General features: G+C 39.4%; 1 protein-coding gene across 14 annotated transcripts in view; it reads left to right on the top strand.

Moving 5' to 3' along the window:
• Positions 1 to 13,631, top strand: part of CENPT (centromere protein T) — a 152,944-nt gene that overhangs the window by 33,672 nt on the left and 105,641 nt on the right. For all 14 annotated transcript variants that reach the window (XR_015060218.1, XM_085888939.1, XM_085888937.1 and 11 more), the window contains 3 exons: positions 1,826 to 1,844; positions 6,567 to 6,694; positions 6,808 to 7,278. Coding sequence is in view for 13 of the 14 variants with exons in the window: in XM_085888939.1 (XP_085745065.1) it covers positions 1,826 to 1,844; positions 6,567 to 6,694; positions 6,808 to 7,278 (618 nt within the window). In the remaining variant the exon portion in view is untranslated. The remainder of the gene's footprint in view (positions 1 to 1,825; positions 1,845 to 6,566; positions 6,695 to 6,807; positions 7,279 to 13,631) is intronic.

Genomic DNA, 13,631 nt, shown 5'->3' with positions numbered 1-13,631 from the left:
TTGGCAGTAGTAGGTGAGTGTGAGGGGGAGGGTGTGGGTTATGATGGATCATCCTTGCGTCCGCGTGTCCACGGGTAGGAGACATCTTTTCACCATTGTTCGAAGTTCTTCGCGGCTAATTTTTTATGGGGCTTTTTCAACAATGCGCTATAGCTTGTTTTTACGATTTAGGTCTATTCATAACGGGTTGGACAAATGCACAATGAACTAATAATGTGCATAGAGCACTTTGATTACTTATAGATACGATATACCAACGAATAATTATCGTGAAGCCGGCGTTCACAAACTATGCCCAACGATAGCCTAACTTATCCATATCGTGCGGCAGTTTATCTTTGCCGGTGACGTAGGGTTTGCTATTCATAGGCTGCCACTCAACGATTTAAATGGCTGCATCTCCACTATTGAAAGTACATGCTTGCGCTCAACAATTGGATTTTTTTTACACTCAACGACCTTTAAACGGTACCACTCAGCTATTTTCATTGTTTACAATGAACGATTTAAATTGCTGTCACTCGCCTTTGTTTTTTGACGCTGGCGCTCGGAAATTTTAATCGTTTCGATTGAACGTGCTAAATCGCTCAAACTCCACTATTGAAAGTAGACGTTTGCGCTCAACAATTCGATTTTTTTTTTTTTTACACTCAACGACTTTTAAACAGTACCACTCAACTATTTTCATTGTTTACAATGAACGATTTAAATTGCTGTCACTCGCCTTTGTTTTTTGACACTGGGGTTTTGAAATTTGAAGCGTTTCTTCTGAACGTGTTAAAACGCTCAAACTCGACTATTTTAAATAGACGCTGCCGATGGACAATTGGAATCATAGCAAAGCTTGACATCGAAGTGTGAACATCCTCGTCATACCGAAGAAAAGTTTGAAGAATGCTGCAAATAAGTGTCCTGGCCGTGGCCGTGGACGCTGACGCAAGGACGTTCCATTATACCGACGTCTTTCAGCCTATGAGTAACTTAAAAGTAACGTCTGTCGATGTGTGGCAACGATCGCGTGATGTGCCGACAACACGTTAATCATAGGTTAGAAATAAGTTTCGGGTGCGCTAAACATTACCTCGGCGTGTCTCAACTTATGATTAACTTACAAGTAGCATGTGTTGACGTCTGTCAACGATCGCAGACCATGCATACAACTTGTGGCCAGCGTAGCGGAACGTGTGAGTCATACGCCGGCATACGTCGTGAAATTTCAAGCATGAAAAAATTTGAGGACAACCAAAAAGTACAACGCTTAAAGCCAATGTACAACGATGTATGGCAGTGTTTTTCAGCGTGCTCTCAATGTTATCAAAACTTACCCATAACGTATTGAAGGTGTGCCAGCGTTTTAGAAAAAAAATTCAAAAATCGGCATACGTTGGCTAAAACGTCAAGGTGTGACCGGGCCTTAAGGTTCTGCTTATTCTCCGAGTTTGGCAAGTTGTACGTGAAGGTGTCATGTTAATCTAAGTATGGCGTATAGGCAATGTGGTTGTGCTGTTGCAATAATTAATATTGCCATATAGGTGGTGCATTAGTGCTATTTCATGCTTATACAGTCTTTAATGCTTGGGGCTCTTCTTAAAAAAAAAAAGAAAGAAAGAAAGAAAGAAAGAAATATGATTTGGGAGTGAGTCCCAGTTTCTCAATATTTTCCAGCACTCAGTCTGTGGAATGTTTCTATTTGCTATCACAACACTTCTGTATTTTATATGCAAGGTAGTCGGAGAGGATATTTTGGGGGAAATAGTGAGAAGGAAGATGCATATTTTGAGATTGGTCTTTACTGATGGTGTTAATTTTTCTTTTTATTTTACAGATGGAAACAACTCTGTCAGGTAAAGCTTTCTCATGATGATTTCGACATGTAGTTCCAAAGCATTTAATCTTTTTGTTTTTGATCAAGGCTCGTAATCGAGTTGCATGTATTCACTGTTTTGAATTGTTGAAAAAAAAAAATCCTTTAACAAAGACAACTAAAATGTTGCCACACATCAATGATTTTTTGACTTCCTCAATAAAAAGATTTTAGTGATCCATTTTTCATTCAAAAAAATGAAATTTCAGGCATGCCATATTTTCACCACAACTTAATGGATTTCAGATTACTGATTTATTTATTGTTTGTCAAAATAGGTTTATTATATGGGTTGAGTAATTGAGTTTTAAATTATTTTTCCTCCATTGACACATCACAATAGCATTCACAGATGTTTAAGGATGCATTAATTTTTCATCTATTCTCATTCTTTTTATAACTTGATGTTTACTATTAATGTTATTTTTATGATTGCTTTTCTTCAATGCCTATTTTAATATGCTTCAGAGCTATTCCTTTTCATTTTAAGTCATGACTGCTTGTTGCTGATCTACTCAGAGAAGAGATAAGTTGCGTTTACCCAGGCAATTAAATTGGAGTTTGAAAAAGAACCAGGAATTAAGCGAACTAGTGTAGGAGCAAACTTAATCTTGGCCCAGCTATAAACTGTCATTCCAGTGTTTCACAGCAGGGTGATTCATCAATGTGTGTGCCGTCCCTCGGATGGACGTTAAACGGGAATCCTGTCTGCCGGCATTAGTTGGGATTTTGGGAGATTATTTTGCATCATACTCTACGCTAAGTTATTACCACCAATTTACACCCTACATCACAAAAAATGAACTGGGAATATTAAAAAGGATGTAGTAGGGCCAAGATCAGTTAAAATAAAATAAAAAACACTGAAATTTCACTTGAACTTGCCAAATGGTATTTAGTTTATGGTTTAATTTAATGGTTTAATGGCTTAATTGCAGTCTATCATTTTCTCATTCCATTAACAAAGACCTGCAGTAAATTGCTCTTTCATGTGTTTTTGTCACTGTTGCATCTGTTGATAATTTATTGTTTAATTGTGCAGTCTTCAATTCATTAATGATCCATGGACTCTCCATACAATGTCAGTTCTGCCTTGGTAATTTCTTGGCTTGGGTTACAATCCAGGACAGGTCACAACTGATAAAGCAAGTAGGGACAGGAATTTGGAATTTCGTCTTCAATGCTTATAAAAATTATTTTCACCTACCCAACTCATCCATCAAGTTTCATAGTTTGTTCTTGCAACTGTCTCTGTCTCTGTCTCTGTCTCTGTCTCTCTCTCTGTTTCTGTCTCTGTCTCTGTCTCTGTCTCTTTCTCTCTCTGTCTCTCTAGGTCTCTCTCTCTGTCTCTCTCTCTCTCTCTCTCTCTCTCTCTCTCTCTCTCTCTCTCTCTCTCTCTCTCTCTCTCTCTCTCTCTCTCTGTCTCTCTCTCTGTCTATCTGACTCTCTGTCTCTCTGTCTCTCTGTCTCTCTGTCTCTCTGTCTCTCTGTCTCTCTGTCTCTCTGTCTCTCTGTCTCTCTGTCTCTCTGTCTCCCTCTCCCTCTCTCGTACCATACCATATTCTTCACAAAGCATCGGTGCCGCCGAAGCAGCTTCCTGAGCAAGGGTTATACTCGGTGGTTCGCTTGCAGAAGTTAAGGAAGGGATGTGTTGTGGGCAGGGATACTCTTCACGAAGGACACAGTGGGGTCTTTAACCTTCACCAACTCATGTTGACAGACAGGATGCCTGATAAACATACATCTTAGGGACAGCACACATAAATGAATCGCCCTGCCTGTGAAACACCGGGGTGATAGTTTATAGCTCAGCTAAGATGCAAACGCAGGCTAGACAGCTTGGAGGTGTGTGTGTACCTCGAGGGTATCCTGCCAGCTCCCAAGTGTCCTGTAAACATGGCTTGATAATCTGTCTAACCATTATGTACAAGGCATTTTTACCCTTCGCCTTGCTGATGGATCTAATCAAAAGACAGCATTGTTGTACTTCACAAGCATTCAGCTCTATTCACTATAATTTGCCCATGTTCCTCTTTCATCTGCTTGGAAGTCAGTTAACATCACCTTCGTCAACCATCCTTGCTGTTTTTGTATGGTGCTCACAAAAATCACTTGCGGTTTGCTGTGAAGTTAAGTGTTGCATGCTTTGGTTTGAATCTCCACTTAAAAAGAGTGAGATTATAAAAATTTTGAAATTGAGAAAATTTTGAATTTTTCTCACTCAGATTTCAACATCACCACATAATGCATATTATCAAATTGTTTAAACTTTCTTTATATGAGAAGATGATTTTTATAAGAAGACTTTACTACCACCAGGTGGTGCTATACGATGCACATTTACATAGAGAGAATTAGAGTCTTCCCCCCCACCTTGCATTGCACTCCCTCCCCCAGATATGCGACCCAGATAGAAACCATACTTGGGGTACCCTTAGACTACATGCAAAATTTGGTTGTCCTTTTTTAAATTTTTTAATTTTTTGAACCATATGTAAATATAAAAATTACCTCCGTGTGGGGGTGACGGTCATCTCTATAATACCACAAGTTCTCAATGTTCAGTTATGACCGAAGACTACTGCGCAGCTCGAACTGTGCAGTTTGGTTTAAGATGACTCGGCATTTTGGCGCGCGCACGAAATTATATTTTGAAAATAAGTGCAGACGTTTACATTTCGGGTTTTGAAACTTTTGCATCTTCGGCGGAAAATGTATAAATATACAAGGTCAGCTGCTATGCAATGACACCATTCACTAACTTTTACCATGCCCAGTAGAGAATATATAGCCTCCTGAAGGTAGGGCGGTTTTTGCAAACTTTGAAGTCACGTGACGCGAAAACGAAAGCGAAATTCGAAAATCCGTCCTGACCAAATTTAGATATTGTCCCATACATTAATATGCCACAATCAAATTCAAGATCGCTTGAGAAATGTAGGAGGAGATAGATTTTGAAAATCGTCATTTTCGCATTTTTTGCCAACTTTGAAGTCACGTGACACAAAAACGAAAGCGAATATCGAAAATCCGGCCCAACTAAAGTTAGATATTGTCCCATAGATTCATATGCTACAATCAAATTCAAGATCGCTTGAGAAATGGCGGAGGAGATAGAATTTGAAAATCGTCATTTTCGCAAATTCAAAGGCCTCGTGACCTTGACCTTGACCTTCGGTGACCTTGAAAGTCATACCATCGTGTACGTCTCATCGACCTCTATCAGGATCACTAATGAACAGATCTCCCGCTTTAACTTCATTGTGAACGGACGGATCGAAGGACATCGACACCCATATTATTAGGTCATGCTCGAAGAGATGACCTAAAAATTCACTTTTCTCATATAGATTTTGTACAGGAATACAGCTTTCATACAGTAAAGTAATGTGATTTTTTTTTAATTGCAAGAGATGGTCACTGAACCATTATATAACCTGCACTGTTTCTCTGTTTGGTATGACTCCTGTTTAACATGAAGAACACTTGTACTTCATTTTAATTTAAAAACGCTATTGTACACTGCTGCTTCCCAATTTCATATCCAGGCGATGCATGACGTCATCGCCGGGCGCCGAAGGAAGGGTGTACGCAGATTTTACTCTGTTTTCTTGCTTTCTTGTTCGTTCGTTTGTTTGTTTGTCTGGGCGATATCTCAGCCATCCTTTGAGCTCGGAAGCTGAAATTTGAGGACAAAAGTGAAGATGTGCTTTGGCAAAAACTATATTTTTTATTTATTGATTAATCAATTAATTCCTTAATTATTACGTATTTATTAATTACTTATTTATTTTATTTCTCATCCTGGCAATATCTCAGGCACATTTTTGAGCGAGGAAGCTGATATTTGGACACTACACTGAACAAGTGATTTGGCTTAAAAGGGTATTTTTGATTTATTGATTAATCAATTAATTATTTAATTTTTCGATTAATTACCTGATTTTCAAAAAGGTACAGATTTGGATCGACCAGGGTTGGTGTCAGGAAGGGCATCCGGCCATAAAACATTGCCTCAAGAAAAAGCCCAACCCCTGCACAGCAGGGAAAAATGGCTGTAAAAATTGTCATTTTTTTTTACAGATTTGGATGAAACAGTGGTGGTTTAGGTGTGCTATTCTGCTATTGATTGAGAAATTAATTTTACGATTATTATTTCTTTATTTTAATGATGCAATTAATTAATCAATCAATTATTGTACACCGCTCCCTCCCAATTCCGACTCCATTTGTTGCAAGGTGCCCCGGTGATGTCGCGTGCTGGAGGATTTGTTATTTATTTATTTGGCATGGATACGGTGTACTTTGAATGTACCGCTACTTGTTTTGTTTTGTTTTTCAATGTGAAAACCGTAAATTTTTTTGGAGGGATTGATCAGTCTTCAAACCGCAACAATGGAAGAAAGGCTTGATGCTGTGCAAGTAAATAATTTCTGTAGCATGGTTCCAACACAGCAGTGTGTTTCTCTAGCATGGTTCCTACGAAAACATCTTACGTGCACGCAATAGTGTATTAAATTTTAAAGCTGTTGCCAAATTTTCTTTACTGAGGCTTTTACCCCTTGTCACTTTAATTTGTTCACACTTAATTGTGGTGGTATTTACAAGCTCTATTGCATCTGAAAGTCCATACACATTCCACAAGGTATGTTGAAATAGTTTCAGCTATGAAGGTACTGTATTAAAATGTATTCCAACTCAGCTTGCAGATGACTACTTTTGAGGGGTCTGCAGAAGACAGCATGCAAGGGCGAAATATGCACAGAAATGCGTGCTGTGAAACACGCCAAATGAACCACCAGTTTTTCTTCAAAAGACCTCAAGAAATGGGCACGTACAAAAACCAAAGCAAATCCCATGACCACAGTTGTTCTCTCATGTCACAATTTACTGTTTCTTGTTTTACAAACACTGATTCTTTTCATTTCTATTTGACTTTATAGAGTCCAACAATCTAACGCAAGTGGAAAATGATTACAATGATTGTCTTGGTAATGACAATTACGAAATGCTTGTGCCAAATCAAGGACAGAAGGAGGAAAATGTGCAATGCACACCGATGCTGCAAGTAGGAATGAGAAGCAACGATAGGACCGTGACTGAATGTGATAAAAATGTCAGTCAGGATGAGCCGACAACTCGAGCAGAACCAGAAAACACTTCGTCACAGCCATCGTCAAACCGAAGCAGCAAAGCTGCAGCAAACAGTGGTCACAGTTTTGAAAGTCCAGCAGCAGCTGAAGGAGGGATGGAAGAGGAAGTGAGTGGGCAGGGCTCAATGGGAGAGAATGAAATATTTAATGAAGCAGAGGCAATAGTTATTGCAGAAAAGCTGGGTATGAAATTTATGCTTCAGGAAGAGGAAGCTTTTCCGAACACAATTAATGAAGACAAGGATTTGGACAGAAACCAAGGTAAGATGCTTCTTTTATGTTTGCTAACAAAACTGTGCATTATTTATCATAGTACAGCGGATAAGCACAATAATTGTGCGTTTTATGAGAAAAGCATGAATTTTCTGACATAGTTAGTGAATACCATAAGGTATATTTTCAGATGTGGAGGGAAGTCAGATTTGACCTCTGAGGACCGTGAGAGGTCAAATCCAAGATGGCCACCAGTCCACCGGGTCTAATGTTCAAACGCGCTTAATTTTGGAACCAAACAGTGTCGAAAAACATTTAAGGTGTCATTTCCAACTAAATTGGGGATGCCCATTCATTTGATGATACGTTTGAAATCACCAGCATTCAAGGAAATGCATTTAGGTCAAGGTCAAGGTAAAAATTGACCAAAAATAAGCAATCAGTTTAAATTTGCAAATGAACCCCCAGTGGTGTCTCATGTTTGAGATGTCATTTTAAACGAATCTTCAGATGCCCATATATTTGATGTTAATTTACAGGTTGCCAGAAGAGGTCATACATTGAGGTCAAGGTCAAGACTGAAGTATCCCAAGTATGCCGATATCTGAAAATAATCAAGATTAAGTCAAAACAGAAGGCAAAGCTCGCAGCACTGAAGAGTGCCTGTGGTCTCTTTTCGAGACTGTACATCTGTCAAACACGAGATGAAAACATGGACAGTTTCTTCTTCTATGAAAACCATGCAGCCCCACTAGCTCTGTCAACTGGAGGAAAAATGTGGATTGGGGTTAAAGCAGATCTACTTCGCTGCCTGGAATCAGATCTGCTCAAAAACGATAGTGCGCCTGTGGCTTATGCAACAACTCTCTATGGTGCAGCTGTGGTTCAAATGCTAAATCCTGGAACATCAAGAACATTTCAAGAGTATAGAGAAAGAGTGTTTGCACCATACCTCTCTGCTCAACTTGAGAAAAGCAGCCGCATCGACCTTGTCTGGGATGTATACCGACCTGCCAGGCTGAAAGCCTCAACCAGACAGAAGAGGGGAAAGGGCACCAGGAAAAGGATGGCTCCTTCTACTGTGATGCCAAAGAAATGAAAGGACTTCCTTCGATGCAATGAGAACAAAACCGAATTGTTTGCTTTCCTGTCACGTGAAGCTGTTCATCTTCCTCTTGCAGAGGGCAAGGAACTGTATGCAACAGATGGAAGTGGAGTCCTCTGCTCTCCTGCCGAGTCATACTTTGCCCGCCTTGCCCCATGTTCGCAAGAGGAGGCCGACACTCGTCTACTTCTGCTAATTAGACGACACTCGTCTACTAACACTCGTCTAATTGTGGATAGTGAGAATTCGAAAATTAGTATGAGTGGGAAGATTGATAGTTATCGTGAGCTACATTGATCTGTACTAGTTTGCCGGATAGAAATGATATTTCAAAGGAAGTTGTTATGCAATTTGGTAGAAATATGTGGATATCAAGTGCTAATAGTGTCAAAATGGAAGTGAAATTTCACTGTTATTGCATAGGTCCAATCCAGTGTCCAAGCTAAAATAAATGTATTAGCAAAAGAATGTCCAAAAGTTTTTAATGTAATTTGACATTGACCTTGACCTAAATGCATTTCCTTGAATGCTGACGATCTCAAACGTATCATCAAATGAATGGGCATCCCCAATTTAGTTGGAAATGACACCTTAAATGTTTTTCTACACTGCTTGGTTCCAAAATTAAGCGCGTTTGAACATTAGACCTGGTGTACTGGCAGCCATCTTGGATTTGACCTCTCATTGTCCCCTCAGAGGTCAAATCTGACTTCCCTCCAGATCCGAAAATAAACATTATGGTATGACCTAACTATGCTAGAAATTTCATGCTTTTCTCATAAAATGCACAATTTGTTAAAATATGAGAGCTTATCCGCTGTACTATCAGAGAAAAGGGGTTTGAGAGTGTCAAAATTACTCGTCATTTTTCATCTTTTAGGGCCATGTCTGTTTTTTATTTTGAGCATCCCTTTTGCATTGATTACCATAAAAAATAATCTTGCTGTTATTGTTTTCCAATAATCTGTTTTATGAAGATTTGAAAAATGAGTATGTGTTGGCCTACACATCATTGGAATAACCTTGTGCAGTATTTCCAATAAGAGTGGTGTTGTATGCTGGAGAAAAGGCAACAAACTGAGCTTTACGAGCACTTGACAGACTGCTCCTTCTTATTCCAAGAATAAAACTAGAACCACACTCGGTGGAGTGCATACCTCCACCAGGCTGAACAGTTTGTTTTGTATCGCACTGATAGGCCAAATCTGGATCCGGACCTGAACCAAAATCAAATCTACTTCTTCTTGTCACCTAACCAACTCACTTCACCATTGAGAGTTATGACAAAACTCGGCGGATATCGCTTAAAAAAAGAAAATTGTCTCGTATCTAGATTCATATCTTCAACAAAATTGAACCGATTCTTCCTTGTCACACACCCAACTTTTCCAGAGTTTCATCCGAATCCATCCACAACATTTTGAGATGGTGTGCTCACAAACAGAAACACAGGGGTGAAAACGTAACCTCCATCCGCCTTCGGTGGTGGAGATAGTCATATAATGGCAGCCATGTTATTTTCTGCTCAAATATCATTACAAAAAAGGAAATGTGTGATCAGACTTATGAATATGTTGAGAGCAACTTCTGAACCCCTTCTCCTAACTTCCCCCATTATATCAGACTTGGCATTTTAACCTATTGCTGACTGGTTTAATCAAAAGACAGCAGATTATACTTCACCAACATTCTTTGTTCTCCTCTTCCCTTTATAAGGGATGAGGTCGGATGGCACCAAGCTTCTGCCCTGCCTTGACCACGATACTCCTCCATCCCCCCTTTCTTCAGCAAACTCCCTTCACTCTCTAACCACCCATACCTTATGGATATCCCTCCTCACACAATCCTCCCATCTCTACTGCGGTCTACTTCTTTTCTTCCTACCTTTCTCCCGCAATATATCCGCTCTCTTTGCCATTCTCTTCCCCCATCTGTACCAAGTATCCAGCCCATCTCAGCTGGCATTTCATCAATCTCCCCATAAAGCTCATCTGAACACCAATCTCCTTCCTCAGTTCATTCATCCTCCTCCTCCTATCATTTGCCTGAGGCCATCTTCCATCTGCTTGGAAGTCTGCCAACAACATCTTCATCAACCAGCCTTGCTGCTTATATATGGTGCTCCCAAAAATCACTTCCTCTCTCCTGCGGAGCTCATTGTTTGATGCTTTGGTTTGAACCTCCATTTAAAATGAGTGGAATGAAACATTTCAAAAATTTAGAATTATTCTCACTCGGATTTCAACATCACTGTCGTGCAACTAGTCCAGTTGTTTGAACTTTCTGCCGACCACAGTGTTGCAATACTGCCTCCCACCATGTCGTGCTATATAATGGACATTTAGATAAAGAGAATTGGGGTGTTCCTCTCCACCCTGAACCCCCTCCCCCAGATATGTCACTCAGATAGAAACCATAATTGAGGTACCCTTAGGCAACATGCAAAATTTGGTAGGATTTTGTTCAGTTGTTTTGAAGTTTTTTTTAAAGCATAAATAATCCTATAAACACAAAAAACAGCGATCAAAGATTGCAGACCCTCAGCCGCCTTGTTTTGTGTAGTATATTTTGTATGGCGTTTGTATACTGGTGTGTGATGTCATTAATAATAGACATAAATAGAACTGCCACTTTAAAACTGCTGGCAGTGATGACTGGGTACCAAGATGTCCCACTTTGATGCAACCCCGCTTTGATTGGACACCTGACCCTGACCCATGACATTTATTATTAACCTCTGCCATCGAAGATGGACGGAGGTTACTGTTTTCACCCCTGTCTGTTTTTTTGTTTGTTTGTTTGTGAACAGTATTACGGAAAAACTCCTGGATGGATTTCGACGAAACTTGGTGGGGGGATTAGGTATGGTCGAAGGATCATGCCATTAGATTTTGGACTTTGTCCAAAGTCCAATATGGCCACTATGGTGGCCATTTTGAAAAAATATTTGAATTTTTGTTTGTGCATTTCTACATGTTTTAAGTGATTTCCAACCAAAAAAAAAAATTGTTGGAGAAAAAAAAACAATTTTGCTATTTTTTTCAAAAAAATTTCGATTTTATTTGAAAAATATTTGATTTTTTTTTGCATTTCTACATGTTTTAAGTGATTTCCAACCCCCCAAAAAAATTGTTAGAGAAAAAAACCCAGAAATTTTGCAACTTTTTTTTTCAAAAAAATTTCGATTTTTTTTTTTTTTTGGCGTTTCTACATGCGCGTCGATCTAGTTTATTTCATTCAATCGTGGTTCAGTAGAGTCTGATCCGTTTTGACTTACAATGAATAGGATATCAGGTTCACTTAAGTGACCCAGCAGTATTGGCGGCGGAGGTTTTGCACACTACCAAGTGCTCCCCTCTAGTTATTCAATTTAATTCATATTCAATATATTATTCAATAAGGATCCTCGATTAAAACAAATTCAATTCAAATCAAATGGATGACCAAATGGGTACATTACTGCATTGGAGTCATCAGAAGGAACCGAACAAGCAATGAGCAAAGATGAAGTCATCAGGAGGAACTTGGATAGGATTCAGGTTTCAGCTGCTACTCTTCTACCCTCAAACCCATCCAGGTGCAACCTTGTGAGCCTTATTCCAAAAACATAAAATAAAAAAAACCCAGATTCAAAATATTAAATCATTCTGGCTGCCAGACCATGTGTCCAATCAGGTTGAAATGTAAAACATATACAGGGTGTCCCAAAAAAATATACAACTTTTCATCTGCAAAGCGGATGGTCATAACATATATTAAAAAAAAACATATATGGCTGGATAGAAAGCTGAAAGGTTGAAGTTTATCGAACCAATGTCAAATTTGGCACCAAAATTTAAATTTTGGTAGAGAATCGTCGTTTTCTTTTAGACCACATGTTCGACGTAGGCTCCATGTTGTCCGATCACTGCCTGCAAACGCGTTGTCATGTTCTCCATCACTTTGGGAAACGTTTCCTGAGGAATGTTCTGGATTTCTCGGTGGATGTTTTCCTTCAGCTGATCATGAGTCTGAGGCCTAGGGTTTCCATAGATCCTGTCCTTGAGATACCTCTACAAGAAGAAGTCTGGAGGAGTAAGGTCAGGGGAATACGGTGGCCACTCAACGTCTTCGTAGAGGGAGACAAAGCGGCCCTCATAATGTTGGTTGAGAAAACGCCTTGTTTCCCTGGCTGTATGGGGCGGTGCCCCATCCTGCTGGAACCACTGGGTTCTCATCTGGATCAGGTTGTTTCTCCTACGGGCCTGAGTAAGTAGCTCAGGCAGATATAATTCCTGAATCATTTCGCGATAGTTCCTCTGGTTTACCGTGCAAGTGCGTCCCTGGTCATCTTCAAAGAAGTATGGACCAATTATCCCAAACCAACCAATCGCCACCCACATGGTGACTTTGAGAACAGATCGAGGCACCAGTTCAGTTGATGCATTACCAGGATTTTCAGTTCCCCAGTACCGAAAGTTTTGCTTGTTTTCCTCCCCGTACAAGTGAGCATGGCATTCGTCCGTCATGTGAAGTTTTTTGAGGAAGTCTGCATCTTCCTCCAACTTTTCTGAAAACCAATTTGCATAGTCTAGTCGTTTGCGTTTCTGTTGATCAGTAAGCACCATTTCCGTTTGAATTTTGTATGGAAAGGCATGAATGTCTTGGTGAAGGATCCTCTCAACGGTGCTCTTATGAATGTTTGTCTCGGCAGAAAGTCATCGAATTGATTTTTTTTGGACTCTGAACGACTGCCTGTCTCACCATTTCCACATTTTCTTCACTACGACCAGTCGTCTTCCAACCAGTGTGACCCTTGTGAAGGTCACAGATGGTTCCTACATTGGTAAACTTTGCGATGGTGCACTTTATTGTCCGAAAGTTTGGTGCATGGCGCGAGTGGATACTGAAATGTCTCGAGTAAAGACGTTGCACCTGTATGACACTTTTCGTCTGGTGCCAAAGTTCAACAATTTTCATCCATTGTTGTACGGTCAGTGTTGGGATTTTTCTGGCGCTTGCTTGGTATCAAAATAAACTTCAGGGTCTCTGCAACAAGAAATGAAGCATTAGTGACAAAATTACTGCTTTTTTTCGGATCAAACGAAGCATTTTAAAAGTCGAATATTTTTTGGGACACCATATATATATATATATATATATATATATATATATATATATATATATATATATATATATATATATATATATATATATATATATATATATATATATATATATATATATTCCCCATCCCTACTTGATCATAATTGTGAAGTTTCACGTTGATTGATGAAGCGGTTCACAATAATTTTTT

The sequence above is a fragment of the Eptatretus burgeri genome, chromosome 7 (genome assembly GCF_056783735.1).
Source record: "Eptatretus burgeri isolate ZD-2024b chromosome 7, Ebu_testis_v1, whole genome shotgun sequence".
In the NCBI taxonomy this organism is placed as follows: domain Eukaryota; kingdom Metazoa; phylum Chordata; class Myxini; order Myxiniformes; family Myxinidae; genus Eptatretus; species Eptatretus burgeri.
This window is presented reverse-complemented; position numbering and strand designations above follow the sequence as displayed.